A 17,743-nucleotide genomic window follows, 5' to 3' on the forward strand; every position below is an offset into this window, starting at 1 on the left:
GCCTGTGTTGTTTCCATAAGCTGCAGTCTGCTTGTATGAATTGTTTTATTGTGCTGCGTGTGTTCATTAATAATGTTTTTGTTTAGACTCAAGGAGTCAAGTCATGTCTTAAAGTCAGGAGGCAAAACACCACTTTAGTGCATGTGATGCATTACTTAAGTTAACGGTGTTTAACAATGATGTCAGCTACGATTCATTACCAATCCACACATTTTACTTCAGTCTATCACACGCAGCACCAGAGAGCAAAACATCAGAAACTTAAAGCAAAAAAGGTAGTGTTTTCAAAAATAAATATTGTTAGTAAGGTTGGGCCATAATTTTTATATACCAGTATACAGTCTTGGCATACAATGACAACAAAATGGCTTATACTGGTAAAAATTATAATTTAAAATGGGGAAAAAAGCAGAGTTGATCACCTCGAGATGATAAACAAAATATGTTAAAATAGTTGACGGAACCTTGTCTTACGGAGCATGAATAGAAGCTAGCGGGGCTTAGCTTAGTTTAGCATGCTAGTGCGGTTTATCGTACAATGCCCGATGACGACGTGCAGGTTCTAAGTGAAAAAACGAGAAGCATGTTTATTCTTGCACCAAGTTCAGGTTCTCTTACGTCATTATGAACACACAGAAAACACTACAGGCCTACAAAATAAGAGCGCCATTTGCTGTCGAGCCGTGTAAAATATAAATAAATAAAAATATCTTACATATGCAGTTGGAATTGCACCAGCGACTACATCTTCCTTATAGCAGCAATGTGTGCAGAGGCTGACATCCCATTAGCAAAGTTAGCCAGTTTTTGCTCAGGATGAGCGAGTACACCACTACCTGTATCTGTCCTTGGAGTGGGCGGGGCATAAATCAGAAATGGGCGTGGTTTGACTGGAAATGTGTGGGGTTTACCGTTGCCAAAAGGGTCTGTTTTAATTTATTCCATCCATGGCCCGCCTCTGGGCATGCCCACTCCGTTGTGATTGGTCACACTCCCAAAGTGCTTCCTAACTATGAACCATAAAAAGTCCGACATCAAAGAGGCAGTTTTACCACACCTTTTGAAACTGAGCGTTTTGAGCCATCCCAAACCTCTTTCAGGGCTCCCTTCCAAATGCGCAAAAACTAATTATCTGAAACCTTGGCATCGTTTAACATGAAATGTATCTGTTTCGCAAAAATGAATATTCGTAACAGATACTGCTTTATAACAAGTATCCGGCTCATCCCTAGTTCTTACCAATAAATAAATGTGCTTTATGATTTAAGACAAGTGTATTTAATTATATGGGCTAAGGTTGGTAGCTTCTTTTACATGCTTCAATGATTTCATTAGATCAACATAACGTGATACATCCCAAAAATATCATTATACAGTTCATGCTTAAGGTCCATATTTCCCAACCCTAACTATGAGTATCATTCCAGTTTCAATATCGTTTCTCTACTCACCTTTTTTCCTGTTGAAGGCACGATTCATTGCGGAAAATGTCAGCTGCTGTGGCTCCTGAATATAGTCCAATATTCCACCTGGACGAGCAGTGAGAGAAGAAGATAACAGGTTAGACTAAAGAAGTTTAAGCAAATCACCACAACAACGGCTGTCGGGTTTAAAATAAATTTATTCCTCTGAAGGGCTTGGTCCCTAACATTTATCATCACCATGTGCTATTAAGCAGGGCTCGACAATAACGATGTACCGATGGCCCGGGGCAAGTTAAAACAAAATTCGGGCAAGTAAATCCAATCAGTGATATTCCCATCGGGCAAGTGCACTTTGGCATGCCATACTGAGTTTTTTTTAAAGCGGTTCTTGTTGGGTGTTGGTAAAACACGGACTGCGTAATTCTGGTGGTAATTTGCAAAGCAATCCTTGCAATGGACCAATCAGAATCGTTTATTTAGACCGCGGTCCGTAATCCACAGTCCGCGTTTTACCCACACCCGTTGTTCGCGATCAACCAATCAGCGATCGTTTGACTACGAAAACATCCATCATGGCGTCGCTGCCAACATCGTCTAATTCTGAAGGAAACAGCAAAAAGTGATGAACCTCTATCGTTGCATGGTTTTTATTTCCAAGGCAGCATGAAAAACAACTTACTGGCCTGTTGCAGACTTAACTAACTAGCTGGGCGCACGGCAACCGAACTTCTCCTTTTTTCCCTCTCGTTCCTCTTCTTTGGTCCCAAAACGCCCGCTCCAAGACCGCAAGCTGAACATGACTGCCCCCCAGCGTCCATGCATGAAACTACAACCCGGAATACAACACACACACACAACGCTACAGTATTATTTATTTTATTTATTTGAGATTCTCATGTGATGCCACAAAAAATGACATGATATCATTATGGCAGTCTTTTCATTTTACATGGGGCAAGTTCGGGCAAGTAGTTCTCACCTTAAGGATTCCCCATGGGCAAGTCATTTTGGTTTTTAATGTAGAGCCCTGTTAAGTACTTTTGTGTCATGCAATGATGGAAAGTTGAATGACTCTTGCTGCATCAATGCATTGCTTTTTTGAGCCATGGCCAATATTCTTCATCTAGACCCAGAACATGCTGTGGCAACTGGAGCAATTAGCTATCGATCAACGTCTGCACGATAAAAATTTGGTTTCCAATCACATTCTGCTTGTGTTACTCCAACTTCAAAGAGTCACAGACGGGTCAAGGTGTTTACATGCATTTTAAGTCTGGTTTCAATAGATTATATGCACTACAGAAAACTGCACGACTGCATCAGAATATAAGGATTGACACAGGTTTTCCAGTAATGACACATTTCCATCTTAATGTCTTTGCCTCCACTGCTTTGGGTCTTTGAAAATCGAAGTATCCTGGATAAGATAGCAGTGTCAGAGTGTCCCACAATCAATACCCTTCATCCTTTTACTACAACTACTACTACTAATAGTAATAATAAATATTGATTAAAAGCATAAAACATAAGTAAATATAAAGTTTCAGCCCTGTTAGCACACTTTCCTGAACAGAAATGTTTTTTTTTTTTAATTTGGTCCACAGTCGGGCTGCATGGTGAGGAGGTGGTTAGCGGGCAGGCCTCACAGCTCGGAGTTTCAATTCCACCCTCAGCCATCTCTGTGTGGAGTTTGCATGTTCTCCTCCATGCATGGGTTTTCTCTGGGTACTCCGGTTTCCTCCCCCATTCCAAAAACATGTTGTCAACTCCAAATTGTCCATAGGTATGAATGTGGGTGGGAATGGTTTTGTCTATCTGTGCCCTGTGATTGGCTGGCGACCAGTCCAGGGTGTACGCCGCCTCTCGCCCGAAGACAACTTAGATACGCTCCAGCACCCCCTTGTGAGGCTAAGCGGCAAAAAATGAATGAATGGTCCACAGTCTGTGACAACTGTGGATGCAATAAAATGTACACTCTGCCAGTGCATGAGCTGCAACCTTCAAAATGTGAATAATATATTAACAGTATATGGAAATATTTTACATTTTAATGCAGACCCGCTGTCTCTGGCCACCATCAATGATCAGATCCATTCCCTGTCCTGTCACTCATTAGTATTGAAACTCACTACCCCCTGACCTTGGCAATATTGACTCTTTAACCCTCTTGAGCTCAAGACTGAAAACACACTTATTCTACTATGTTAAAATCTATTTTCATACTGCTTTTATTGGTCCTCATGGCTTGTTTATATGATGTCCTTGAGTGCCAAGAGAGGCGCCTATATAATAAATGAATGAGTAATATTATAAAATGGCATAATAATTGTATGTTCACAATAAAATGTGCATTCATTTTTTTTAGCCATTTATAACCCTTGTTAATATCCGAGGGTATCCAAACCATTGCACGACTCTTAATTTGACCATGTTGTACTGTAGAATTATAGTCAGCATTAACGGTGCAATTAACAATTTTTGCAACAATTGATCTGAAGCTTGCTGTTTCCATTAATTGAGTAATGGGTTATGCCCCAAGACCAGAGGTCACATTGAGATTTTCTGAAATAATGCATGTATGCTAAGAAGTATTTGTTTGTTTGTTTGTTCTTTTGACTGTTATATTTCAAGCAAAAACTGCTTCTCAGCTGTTATACAGGTGAAAAAGTGTATAAAAATTGCATACCTTCACTGTCATTTTTTAACTCTATTCTGCTAAAGTGACATTTTGTTTATTCTCGTGAAACAGCTTTTTTCTCTCTCAAAAAAAGTTTTCTCTTAATATGACTCTTAATAATATACTTCATCATTACATCATTTGTTTTTTTTTTAAATTCCAACTTTAACTTTCTTGTATTTTAATTTTCTTCTTGTAATTGACATTGTTCCCATATTTGACTTTATTCTCATAACATAACCTTAATTTTCCCCAAAATAGTGATCTGTTTTCCATATTACAACTAAAATACTTTTTTCTTTAATAAAGCAAAATTATGTTACTGAAATTGTTACTTTCCCTCCTAGTATGACGATACTTAAATTACGACTTTTTCTTGTTAGATTACAAATATTGTCTTTGACTTTACAGTCGTTTAGAGCCCATTTTTCATTCATTCATTTTCTACGGCTTATCCTCACGAGGGTCGCGGGGGTGCTGGAGCCTATCCCAGCTGTCTTTGGGCGAGAGGCGGGTACACTTTGGACTGGTCGCCAGCCAATCACAAGGCACATATAGACAAACGGCCACTCACACTCTCCTTCATACCTATGGACAATTTGGAGTCGACAATTAACCTAGCATGTTTTTGGAATGTGGGAGGAAGCCGGAGTCCCCGGAGAAAACCCACACATGCACGGGGAGAACATGCAAACTCCACACAGAGATGGCCGAGGATGGAATTGAACTCGGATCTTCTATGAGGCCTGAGCGCTAACTGCTCGGCGGTTAGCATACTTCATGCAACACCCCATAATTCACAATAAAAGATATTTGTGTAAATGTATGAAGCACAAACTAAAAAAAAACTGATGGCGGTTAAAGAGCAACAGACATAGTCTGTCTACCTTTTAAGCGAGTTGTAATACCGTACTGATGTAATTTGATGCTTCGACCACCAGCACATCATGTCACTCAGTATGATTGGCAGCTGCAGTGTTTGGTCTGTTTTAATAGCATCCTGTCTGGTGACTCAGCAGTACCCTCTCGGGAGACCTGGCAACCCACACAGACATAAGCACACACATCGACTTAACACTTCTGCCAACTGTCTATGTTGTCCCCTTGTGTTTACTAACTGCATCAAGATTTCCAGATATACTCTCCAACATGTCAGTTAATGTGCATAGTTGTATTTGCTACATGAAATAAGCCTTTGGCATATGAAATACTGGTCAAATGTGATTGGATCCACAACAACTACATTTCCATCCTTGTAACATCAGAAAAATATATTTTGTGCCTAGCAGAGGAACTCCTGTGACTCAAACATTTGGAATTCAGCTTGCAGAGGAATGTTTTTGGAAAAGAGCACCGCCCACTTTGTCTTTGTCAACTGTTCTTTTCTACTAAATGAATTAATAACTAACACATGAAAATGATTTCTTGACTTAAACCAAGAAATCCAAGTCCACCTAAAAAGTGTACATCCAACTCACTGATGGGACTAAATGCACTAAAAAACAACACAGAAACATGCACTTGGGTCGCAACACAATTCAAAGTGAAAGAAAATCAACAGTTTTATTTCCTCCTCTCACACGGGACGGGGAACCTTACTAGTTAAGTGCAAAATAATTGCTAGAGAAATGTATCTAGTCATGCATCCAATTCTTGAATTCCTTAGTTGATCAAACGAGGTGTCCAAAGCAAATCCTTGCTCTCTTACAGTCTGACAGCTTTATAATCAAACCCAGCACCTGTTCTATCACCACTTTAGCAAGATAAAGCTGGACTTCAGATAACAATAAAAAATACCTCTACAACAAAATGCAAACAATAACAACAAAGTTATTATTATAGTGACTTACGTGCCGTGCCGTCAAACGATGATGGAAAAGCAGAAGAAGGAACAGATCTTAATAGTTTTCAGCTGCTGGCCAGATGGTGCTACACTAAAGACTGCAGTATGGAGAAAACAGGGGATTTGAAAACTCAACAAGAAACGTTTGCCCAGACACACGATACTTAACATTCAAAGCCAACTTCCTCCGCCCACAGTTTGTGAAGAATTCTTTTTGAGTTTGACATGATGTGTGAAAAAGGGACCCCTTTTGACAGAAAGTGTTTCACTTAGATGCATTGGCATACCAGGCATGACCTATAAACCCCAACATGCCAGAGGTTGCAGCCTGACCTTTTTTTTTTCCACAGTGAATCATCACACTACATGGCAGAAGCCTTCGGTCAACATCCTGGCATCATTCAAAACAGCAGGCAGACCAAAACATTTTGAAGTCAACCATTTGTGTGGCTTCCCTTTGAAACAATGTCATTGTACCACCCATAACACCCTCTCCTAGAGCATAGAAAACCTGTTTATGACCTTCTAAATCCAGTGTTTACCATTATTAGAGCCCTCTAGACGTGAAGTGACAACTCTATATTCACATTTGCACTTGTATTACCCAATATAGTACATAATAACAGAAAATAATGAAATAATAACACATTCTTAGACGCTCCAATACAGTCGATTCCAGACTCTGCCCAAGCATGTCTATCCAGCAACAGCTAGACAGTGCCCATGTGATCACAAAAACATTGTAGTAAAGTTTAATACAACCAACCACATCATGCATTTGAAGCATCATCAAATGCATGATGTATTTGACCTCCCTGTGTTATGCCTAGCTGCCATTGCATTGTCAATAAAACTATACCGCAGATGCAGGAAGAAATACGTTTTTTCTTATACCAACTGTTGTTCCCTGTTTTAGCAATATCACTGAATCAAGCCTTTTCAAATATAAGTCTTAAGTATGTAAGATTCATGCTGATATCAGTATCAGCCAATATTCATGGCTGCAATATCAGTATCTTATTGGATGTCAATAACTTGTATTGGTACATCTTGAGAATTAAGGGTCTGCTTTGCATTGAAATGAAGTGCATGTCAGTATCATACTGTAATTGATCAGCTGTGTTCTCTTTCAACTTAAAAGCATGTGTAAAATTGTATTGTCATATAATTAAGGGGAAATGTTACCTTGATAGTCATGGTATGGCATTATAAGGACAAACCACAGACACGCACATCTGCTTTAGAAGTCCTTGACAAAGGTCACACAATGCAGTAAAATACATTCCTTGTGTTTTCAGAGGCTCTGGTTAGGGATCCAGCTTGGTCAGGGCTTTGGGTGTGGGTGTGTTTTTGTTGGCGAGGTAGCCATGGACTTCTGCATGAGAGAGCATTTAAAATCTGGGAAGTCTGCGGATGTGGGCTTGTCTGTTCACACTTTATTTTGCTTGGGATTTTTTTTGCTGTGCTCTGTACTATTGCATGGATATTTGCATCCTGTATGCACAGGTGTGGTCAAAGGCAAGGGAACGTGCACGCCCCATCCCACACATTTACCAGCTCGACAAATGCGAAAGTGGAAAAACACTTAAAGTGGACCTATTATGCTTTTCCCACTTTCTGAGCTATAAATTGTTAGAATGTTGTATTATCATGAACAATGATGCCAAAGTTTCAGATAATGAGGTCTGCGCATTGGAAGTGAGCCCTGAATGAAGTTTGGGGTGGCTCTGAACACCTGTGCCTGGGTACAAGCTGTGAGCTGTACACACTGAGTGGGAGCAATCACAGTGGAGTTCCCAATATGCGTGACGTCTTTGTTCTGACATCAGGACAATTAATACAAAAATGCACAGTACATGCTGGTTCAGATGGTTACATTAAATAGTTATTGCTGTGATTGTTTAGTGCATTGAAATGTGCCTGATACTCTGCAGAAAACCTGCCTGTGAGGTTTTGGTGATGTGTGCGCACTGTGTGCCTGCGCCAAGAATAGACCTGGCGGAGCTGGCAATCTTTCAGTGCACCTTTGCCGTCAACCAAAATTCAACCAAACTGGCTGCACACAGTGGTGCATTGGACAAAATTACCACTGCATGGGGGGCACCACGCTCTGCCACCCTGCACTGCCCCACAAAATTAGAGCCCACAGTGTGAATGTGCCTGCCCCACTCACAACAACAGACATTAGGCTGAATATGGCAGATGGGCAGTCATTCCACCTTCCACATGAAAAATAACAAAAAATAAAATGACAAAAAACAAGTTAAAGCATGCTGTCAGCTGGGTGTATATTGTAATTTTGTAGTAGTGTCAAGATCAATACATATTTTCATTCATTCATTCATTTTCTACCGCTTATCCTCACGCCAATTTGCACTTCTCTCTGAAGGGTGTAGTTAACATCATGGTAAACAATTTAAAATTTCCTCGCAATTTCTGGCAATAAATAGCTTTTCTTCCTGAGCACAATAGATGGGTGTCTTTTTTTATGTTATTTTGAGCCTGTCAACAAACAAATCATGATTCAGACAAAGCTTGGGAGAATGTGATGTGATGAGGCCAAAATTGAGCAAATTAGCATCAACTTGACTCGACGAGCTTGGGGCAAGGCTCCAGTGTAACTTTGTTTTACTAGGAGCACAGTGGCCATTAACGTAATATTTTTGGACTGCAAGCAGAAACTTCAGGGGCGCACACCAAAATCGACTTGCAAAGTAAATATTCAAATTTCCTCTAATTTTCACTGTATTAATGCTCCAAGAATACTAAATGAACTGTCTTCTCTATCCACCCTGATAAATTAATTTAAACAATTAAAATAAAAAATACCAACAATTAAGGAAATATTATTTTGCTAGCTACTCAAATGATCAGACGGCAAGCTACTAACAGTTCACAAGCTACCTGTTATGATACTGTGATAGCACTGCTTTGTTAAAGCTGGACACAAAACTAGTGTTTTGAAGACAATACATAATTGTTATAATGGTGACAAGAGAACAAGGTTTTTAAAAAAAAAAACGTTGTTTAAAAAACAAGTCAGCACGTACCCCATGAATGTGACAGCCATCGTGGCTCCCCTGTGGGACAAAAACAAGCTCAAAAAGACAAAATGTGGTTGGGGAAAAAAAAGGAGTAATTTTTCGAGTCCATGAACCAAAGACTAGGTGGGTAACTATAGCTACCCTGGGAGATTGTGGAGCCAGGCAAAATGGCAAACAAAGATGGTACGAGGATAGTCAAACTTCAAACGTAATTTGACAGACTATTTGTCATTCTCACGGTATTAAGGGACAGCCCTTGTCAACTCAATATGGAACATATATTCTGGTGAATGAATCTGGTCGCACATGCGCAAGTAGATGAAAAAATTCACTCGAAATGTCTCATATTTTTGGCGCAAAATGCAACCAGTTAGTCGCAGTATGGAGGCAGATAATATGACCCCACTACACCTTTGGGGCTGTTTCTGACCAGAATCCATCCAGAGATGTGTGCAACACTGGTGACTAATTACAAAAAATCTCTGACCTCTGAACTTCCCAACAAGGATTTCACAGCCAAGTACTAATCCATGTTTTTCATAGGGATTAAATAAGACAACCTAAAACTGAGCTGCAGCACAGTGGCTGAGACCATGCAGTGGTTTTCGGGACAGAACAGGCCTCGTCATGCTGGACTGTAGAAGTTGCATGCAGATGCTCAGCGTAGTTTTGAAAGGTTGTATTTGGAAAATAGAACCATGAGTGCTGCTGGCATAGCTGCAGAGATTGAGGTTTGGGCGGTCAGCTGGTCAGTGCTCAGTGCTCCGACCATCTGCCGCATTCAGCATCAAATTGGTCTGCGTAGTCGTCCGAGTAGGAAGCCTCTTAAATAAATGGCCAACAGGAAAGCCTGCAAACAGTTTGCTGGAGACAATCAGACTAAGTACATGGATTACTGGAATCATGTCATTCAAGTGTCACTGAATGAGGCTGCATGAGTGCTGCCGGCACTGGGGAGCTTCAGTTATTTGAGGTAAAAATGAAAGCCATTATGTACTGTGAAATAGAGAAGCAACAGCCGAACAGTATTCCAACATGATAAGGACCCCAAACACACTGGCAAGAGAACCACTGCATTGCTAAAGAGGCTGAAGGTTAAGCTTATGGACTAGCCAAGCACTTCTCCAGAACTAAACCCTATTTGGCAATGGGGAAAGTGTCATTCATTCAGTCTAGTAAAAAGGTTACTAGAATAGTTATACTGTGTATGTGTGTGTGTGTATATATATATATATATATATATATTATTTGTATAGTATTCTGTTGCAGTCCCCTAAAAATGCATAATAAAATGGTTGCTGAAATTTCAGCTGTCTAAAAAGCCTTTGCCTCACCCCTTTAGAAATGATGAAACAGAAACAGCTTTAACTTTAAAGTTCATTTACTTTGCACACAAATCTTCTGTCAAGTGTTGCTGAGAAACACTCCATTGTGTCTTAAGGCCACTGATGACGGGATCTTTATACCTTCCAGATTCCTGCTACTAAGAGGCTTGAGTTACACAACAGTTGAACATAGAGGAGAATCAGTGATAGATCACAACATTAACAAGAGGATGACCAATTGAGTAATTGAGAGCAGAGCAGAAACCCTGTGACAAGTACAACAAAATTCAAACCTTGAACGTCTGGCTATGAGGTAGGTGTGCTGCTATCAAATCAATCATCAATCACTCAATCATCTAATCACCTTATATTCATTTTTCAGCCCTTTGTATTGAGTTGTGGACTCTTATCAAGCAGCTACACATGGTAACTGGCACAGAAACCTTTCTAGTTTTTCCAGAATCTGCACCTACTCAGCTGTATTTCTTTGGATTCCGTGCTTCCTGCAAAAACGGTCTGTTTTAATGTATTCCACCCACAGCCCGCATGCCGGCATGTCCACTCACCTGTGGTTGGTCAAACTTGTGAGTACTTGTGTGATGCTAACTGCGAACCCAACTCTATAGGAGTTGATGAACGGTATAGTAGAGTAGAAAATAAATGGCAATTTATCTTTTTTAAATGTCCACTTTTAACATACAGCCATGTGTTTCTCAAGAAAAGAGATTACTTCAATACGTCTCTCAATGATAAGTAGCTTTAGCATTTTAGTGTTGGGTTTTGTACAGCATCTGTAACGTCTAACGTGGTCATGACATGGTTTTTGCAGGACTACCATAGTTTTAAAAAAACTCGAGTAGAGCCACTAATTGTGGTGGGAAATGGAACCCCACTCCGTGTATGCACAATGCTACACAGACAAGCGCTTTTGTTCCATGACTTACATAAAATAAACAGTTAGGACACTTACTTACTGCTTGCTCTTCAGACTCTTCGACCCGACCAAGTAACATTGGAAAGGCGTAGAGCTTCAGTTGGCTAGTCCAGTTACATACTGGCTCATGTTCACAAAACAGAAAAGTGTGAAATGCCGGTGACAGATTAAAATGTATTTCTTTTGCTACGAGGGAATCGGGAACTCCAACCACTGTTGGCGGAATCTTAAAGAATTGTAGACAAATGTGGATTTCCCTTACGAGCCCATTGCTAGCAACGTAAACAGAAGTAGATCTTGGGGAAGGGCAGAGAGTATAGTACTGTGCCTACAACCATGCCGGGAAAAACCCCACTCCTCTGTGACATCAAAAAGGAATGGTTTGCAATGCCCTCTTGAACGGGGCATTTTGAGTCATCCCAAACTTCTTTCAGAGCTCACTCTCAAATGCGCAAACATCATTATCTGAAATGTTGGCATTGATTAACATGAGAATACAACATTCTAACTACATTTATACGTCAGAAAAGTGGAAAAAGCATAATAGGTCCCCTTTAAAAAATATTTCTTAAACCGTACAGGTGGTCCTCTGTTTATGACTTTTCGTGTTATGGCCTTCAGTGATTAAGAATGTGCTCTCATAAATTAATTTAAAATGCAAATCTGGTCCATGAACATGACATTCACTTGAGAATTAGTTACAGCACATGAATGCCGTCTCACGCAGAAAGATAATACAATGTGTGCCTGTGACAACTTAGTAGTTAAATAGTTAGTAGTTAACTTCGTGGACTTCACATTGTTGCACTTGCACTGTCCTTTATTTGCCTGTGGGTTATTCTAAAAATATAATACATTATGAATGAGAAACAGTATGTTATAAGGTATTACACTATTATGCTTTGTCACCAAAAACACAACACTACAATAGCTTATAGCACAGCGTATTGACCTACACTGGATTGGTTTTAATTATTTAATGCACAAAATGTTCATGCATGAATGCATACAAATAATTTAACACAGAACCCAAGTAATAGCCAGGAGGCACAAGGTCCAAATCTCACCTTGTTATGTTACACTTGTCACAGCTGGTGCAGCTGGCAGTAGGTCAGTCTTTCATGAATATAGTGTTCTATTACTGATAAATTCCACTTTTATTCAACAAGTTATGCAACTCGAGTCTCCTAGCAGACAGAATGTGAAAGGGATATAAAGATCCTCTGATCCCAGATCAGTGGTAACAGACACAATGGCATGGTTCTCAGCAACACTCTCACAGAACATTTGTGTCCAAAATAAAGCTTCACGGCAGCCTTGGAAGGACACTTGGAAGAACAACAGCATCTACTGAAATCTTCAGATTTTTATTAAATATATTTTTGGCAAAGTGTTAAAGGAGACATATCATGCAATTCTTTCACAGATTAAAACAGCCCTTAAGGGTCTTAAGGCAATGTCATTTTTCTAAATGAAACCACTCTCCCTTTAAACAAGCAGATTAAGTGCCATTAAATTTTGGGGAAAAAATTTGAGCTGCAACAATTAATCAATTACTCAACGATTAATAAATTATCCAATTAATCGATCCCGTTCAGCCTTTGAAATATAAATATTTGAGTGGCGCAGTCCTCCACCTCTCACCAAACTTTACGGGTATTTTGACAATTTTAACATAATTGAGAAGCTTCTTTGTGACATCTAGTTGTCTCTGCACTGACCAGCGTTGTGATGTACGATAATTACATCTGCAACATACAATCAATAACTAAAAAAAATCCAAAAATCACAAACAGGATACATCTTAAACTTGATGTTAAGCCTGATGTTGTACATTGTTTCACCTGCCGGTTTACAGCCAATCCAAGCACAGCAAAGCATGAGTGACAAGAGACAATGAGTGCATTGAGGAAGGGACACAAAAGAAGGAGCGCTAAAGAGTATTATCAAGGGGTGTCACGATATCTCTTAAGAATAAAACGTTCCAATCTTGTGTTTCGTCTTGTCTCGTGACAACTCAATGGCAGATGACATTTGGTTAAGAACTCAAAAGACTGTCTTGTTTTGGCAAAGTTCATATTGTATTTTATGTTATCCAGAATCAAATGACTAGGTAAACTTATATCCCCAATATTGGAATCAGCCTCAAAAATCCCATATTGGCTGGATCTAATCTGAATGTTAGTACCTGTCTCCTCTGCCAAGTCAAAAGAAGGGTTGTAGCACAGCCATTATGAATTAAATTCCTTTATAGTGTCAATCAAAACTGAGCTTTAATATCAATTTTTTTTTAGATAACCACTGTTTCCAAGAAGTTGATTTAAAAGTCCTGCATCCTATCGTGATGATTTATTTTTCTTTTATGAATTGTGTGGCAGGAATCTGAAGCTTGCCCTGGGAGGGAAGTATAAATGTCACTGACAAGCTTAACTGTCCTTCATTTTCAACAATCCTGTGAAAGACAAAATCTCTGCTTACTTCTGTTTCCATGACATTGCACAGACTGATGTTGTGTGCGTGTGAGTATAAACACTTTTGTCACTACAGGTATATTTTCCTTCCCACAATCACATAGAGCTTCACCGTATTAGTAGTCAGCTGCTGCTTGAATGTCCTAGGATTAGACTCACAGCAGGGACTAATAACACACCTCCAATGATTGATATGCTGTGTAAAGTAAAGGCAGTGTTTTTCATACATTCAATCATTTTTCATTAATTTGTGGCAAGCCACCACAAATAAATTTAGACTGCACAAAACAATTTGACAGTAGTCTGATTTTCAAGACTTATTTTTTTTTAGATCCGGATGCCACATTTTAATTGAACTGTCTGTGTAGCTTGGCGTTACAGCTCCATATACAGTGCATCCGGGAAGTATTCACAGCGCTTCACTTTTTCTACATTTTGTCATGTTACAGCCTCATTCCAAACTGTATTAAATCAATCTCTTACCTCAAAATTCTACACAAAATATGTGAAAAAAGGTTTTTTTGACATGTTTTGAATTTATTAAAAATAGAAAACAAAAAAATCACATTTACATAAGTATTCACAGCCTTTGCTTAATACTTTGTTGATCCACCTTTGGCAGCAATTACAGCCTCAAGTCTTTTTGAATATGATCCCACAAGTTTAGCACACCTATCTTTAGGCAGTTTTGCCCATTCTTCTTTGCAATAAGTCTCAAGCTCCATCAGGTTGAATGGGAGACGTCTGTGCACAGCCATTTTCAGATCTCTCCAGAGATGTTCGATCGGATTCGAGTCTGACCTCAGGCTGTGGCGAAGGTTCATTTTTCAGCAGGACAAGAGCGCTCTGGAGCAGGTTTTCATCCAGGATATCTCTATATATTGCTGCATTCATTTTTCCTTCTATCCTGACTAGTCTGCCAGTTCCTGCTGCTGAAAAACATCCCCACAGCATGATGCTGCCACCACCATGCTTCACTGTAGGGATGGTATTGGCCTGGTGATGAGCAGTGCCTGGTTTTCTCCAAACGTGGCGCCTGGCATTCACACCAAAGAGTTCAATCTTTGTCTCATCAGACCAGAGAATTTTGTTTCTCATGGTCTGAGAGTCATTCAGGTGCTTTTTGGCAAATTCCAGACGGGCTGCCATGTTCCTTTTACTAAGGAGTGGCTTTCGTCTGGCCACTCTACCATACAGGCCTGATTGGTGGATTGCTGCAGAGATGGTTGTCCTTCTGGAAGGCTCTCCTCTCTCCACAGAGGAACGCTGGAGCTCTGACAGAGTGATCATCGGGGCCTTGGTCACCTCCCTGACTAAGGCCCTTCTTCCCCGATCGCTCAGTTTAAAAGGCCGGACAGCTCTAGGAAGAGTCCTGGTGGTTCCAAACATCTTTCATTTACGAATAATGGAGGCCACTGTGCTCATTGGGACCTTCAAAGCAGCAGAAATTTTTCTGTATCCTTCCCCAGATTTGTGCCTCAAGACAATCCTGTCTCGCAGGTCTACAGACAGTTCTTTTGTCTTCATGCTTGGTGTTTGTGCTCTGACATGCACAGTCAACTGTGGGACCTTATATAGACAGTTATTATATTTCCAAATCATGTCCAATCAACTGAATTTACTGCAGGTGGACTCCAATTAAGCTGTAGAAAGATCTCAAGGATGATCAGTGGAAAAAAGATGCACCTGAGCTCAATTTTGAGCTTCAGGGCAAAGGCTGTGAATACTTATGTAAATGTGATTTTTTTGTTTTCTATTTTTAATAAATTCAAAACATGTCAAAAAAACCTTTTTTCACATTGTCATAATGGAGTATTTTGTGTAGAATTTTGAGGTAAGAGATTAATTTAATACAGTTTGGAATGAGGCTGTAACATGACAAAATTTAGAAAAAGTGAAGCGCTGTGAATACTTTCCGGATGCACTGTACTAGATGGCATCATAACTCTACTTTTGCATAGAGGAAGACCAAAGAGGAGGTTTATGGATGTAGTGAAGGAGGACATGAGGGTAGATAGTGTGTGAGAGAGACAGATGCAGAAGATGGGTTTGGATGGAAGCAATTGATTTGCTATGGCAACCCCTCAAAGGAAAGGCCGAAAGAGCATTAAAGGAAAAATATGCCTGAAATCCTGAAGGAGAATGTCCATCTGCGGCGACCTTTTTAAGGTGGAAAAAAAAACTTGGCTTCTGGAGCAGGACAATGAACCAAAACACACCAGCAAGTCCACCTCCGAATGGCTGAAGAAAAACAAAAAGACTTGCAAGTCTTAGTCACCAAGTCAAAGTCCTGACCTGAATCCTATTGAGATGTTGTGTGTGGCATGACCTTAAAAGGTCTGTTCATGCTGGAAAAACCCTCCAATTGAACTGAGGTCTGCAAAGATGAATGGGCCAAAATTCATCCGCAGCACTCGCTGAGACTCATTGCAAGTTATGGCAAACACTTGATTGCAATTGTTGCTTCTAAGGGTGGCTCAACCAGTTATTAGGTTTGGGGGAAATCACTCTTCCACACAGAGCCATGTAGATTTAGATTTTTTTCTCCCTTGAGAAAAAGTCCGGAAGTCTTCGGGAACACTTGGGAGTGTGACCAATCACAGCGGAGTGAGCGTGGCTATGGGTGGAATAAATTAAAAAAGACAGTTGTGGAAATCCAAATATAGGAAATACAGCTAGTTGCAGATTCTGCCAGATCTAGAAAGCTTTCTTTGTGGGTTAATGTGCACAGCTGCTCTGTAGGGTTCCACAACTCAATACAAAGGGAGGGAAAAATGAGCATCATAAGTCATTTTTAACCTTCAAGGTATGTTGGAAATAAACTGAAATCATCACAATTACCATATTACGGTAGATGCAGAATGACAACGAGTATGTTATCTCCTTCATGCAGCCCAGGAAGCCTCATGAATGTAGTTTTTTTTTCCCTATCGCCCATGCATGTTATAAGGCGCTTTATATCATGCAAGCGCATCTACCAGTGCATGAAATGTATGTATGAGGATGCTAAAGGTTTCTTTAGTTCTCCTCACTCATCTAAAAGCTGCTAGTCCCTTGAGTGTTGCAACCTCTGTAAGCAGTAGGAGACAAGAAAAAACACTTAGCAATCTACTATAGGAGATGAATGACCACAGCAGCATGTCACCTCTGTATAGTGATTACATTAGGCTAACAAGGTATGATTTTCACTCTTGGTTCGTCTCTTGAACTGGAAAGTATAGCAACCATTCCTAATGTTGTTTCCAATGACTGCATATCATGACTGCATTTTTTAAAACTTTATTTTATGATTGGGTCGTGGGCCACATGGTGAGCGTGGTTAGCATGTTGGCCACACATTCAGGAGTTCGGGAAGACCTGGGTTCGATTCTCCGCTTGGGCATCTCTGTGTGGAGTTTGCATGTTCTCCCAGTGCGTGGGTTTTCTCTGGGTGCTGCCGTTTCCGCCCATATTCCAAACTCATGCATGTTAGGTTATTTGGCGACTCCAAATCGTCTATAGGTATGAATGTGAGTCTGAATGTCTGTTTGTCTATATGTGCTCTGTGATTGGCTGACGACCAATCCAGGGTGTACCCCGCGACCCTAATAAGAATAAGCGTCATAGAAAAATGCCGATACCAATAACTGATACATTATATTATATTATCACAGTGTATGTTGCATGTGTACATGTGGCTCTATATAAAACGATATTCTTCCATAAAGCTGAAACTGTTATAAAAGCAATTTACTGTATTTACACTGAAATGAGCGCGATGCATAGTTCAATAGTGAAGTTAGCCACTAGGTTTTGCCCTGCATATGCATCCATCAGCATCGGTTAATGTTGCCAAACAGATTGCTCCACAAATTCAATGAATTACAAATTAAAATCAGCTCAAAACATTTAGTTCAGATTCCAAGGTTGTCGACACAAATGTCAATGGAGGAGGTGAAGTCTAAAGAAGATTGGCAATGAATTAAGGTACTTTGATAAATATGGTGTTATATAACTGTTTTTTTGGGGGAAAAATGAGGATACAT

The 17,743-nt window shown here is 40.0% G+C and overlaps 1 protein-coding gene across 3 annotated transcripts in view; it reads right to left on the bottom strand.

Moving 5' to 3' along the window:
* Window positions 1-17,743, bottom strand: part of gulp1a (GULP PTB domain containing engulfment adaptor 1a) — a 51,554-nt gene that overhangs the window by 13,251 nt on the left and 20,560 nt on the right. For all 3 annotated transcript variants that reach the window (XM_058082045.2, XM_058082044.2, XM_058082046.2), the window contains exon 2: window positions 1,452-1,529. In XM_058082045.2, the coding sequence (XP_057938028.2) occupies window positions 1,452-1,479 (28 nt within the window). In that variant the 5' untranslated portion in view covers window positions 1,480-1,529. The remainder of the gene's footprint in view (window positions 1-1,451; window positions 1,530-17,743) is intronic.

Source organism: Doryrhamphus excisus, linkage group LG12 (assembly GCF_037039965.1).
Source record: "Doryrhamphus excisus strain RoL-2023G ecotype Guam linkage group LG12, RoL_Dexc_Guam_v1.1, whole genome shotgun sequence".
In the NCBI taxonomy this organism is placed as follows: Eukaryota; Metazoa; Chordata; class Actinopteri; order Syngnathiformes; family Syngnathidae; genus Doryrhamphus; species Doryrhamphus excisus.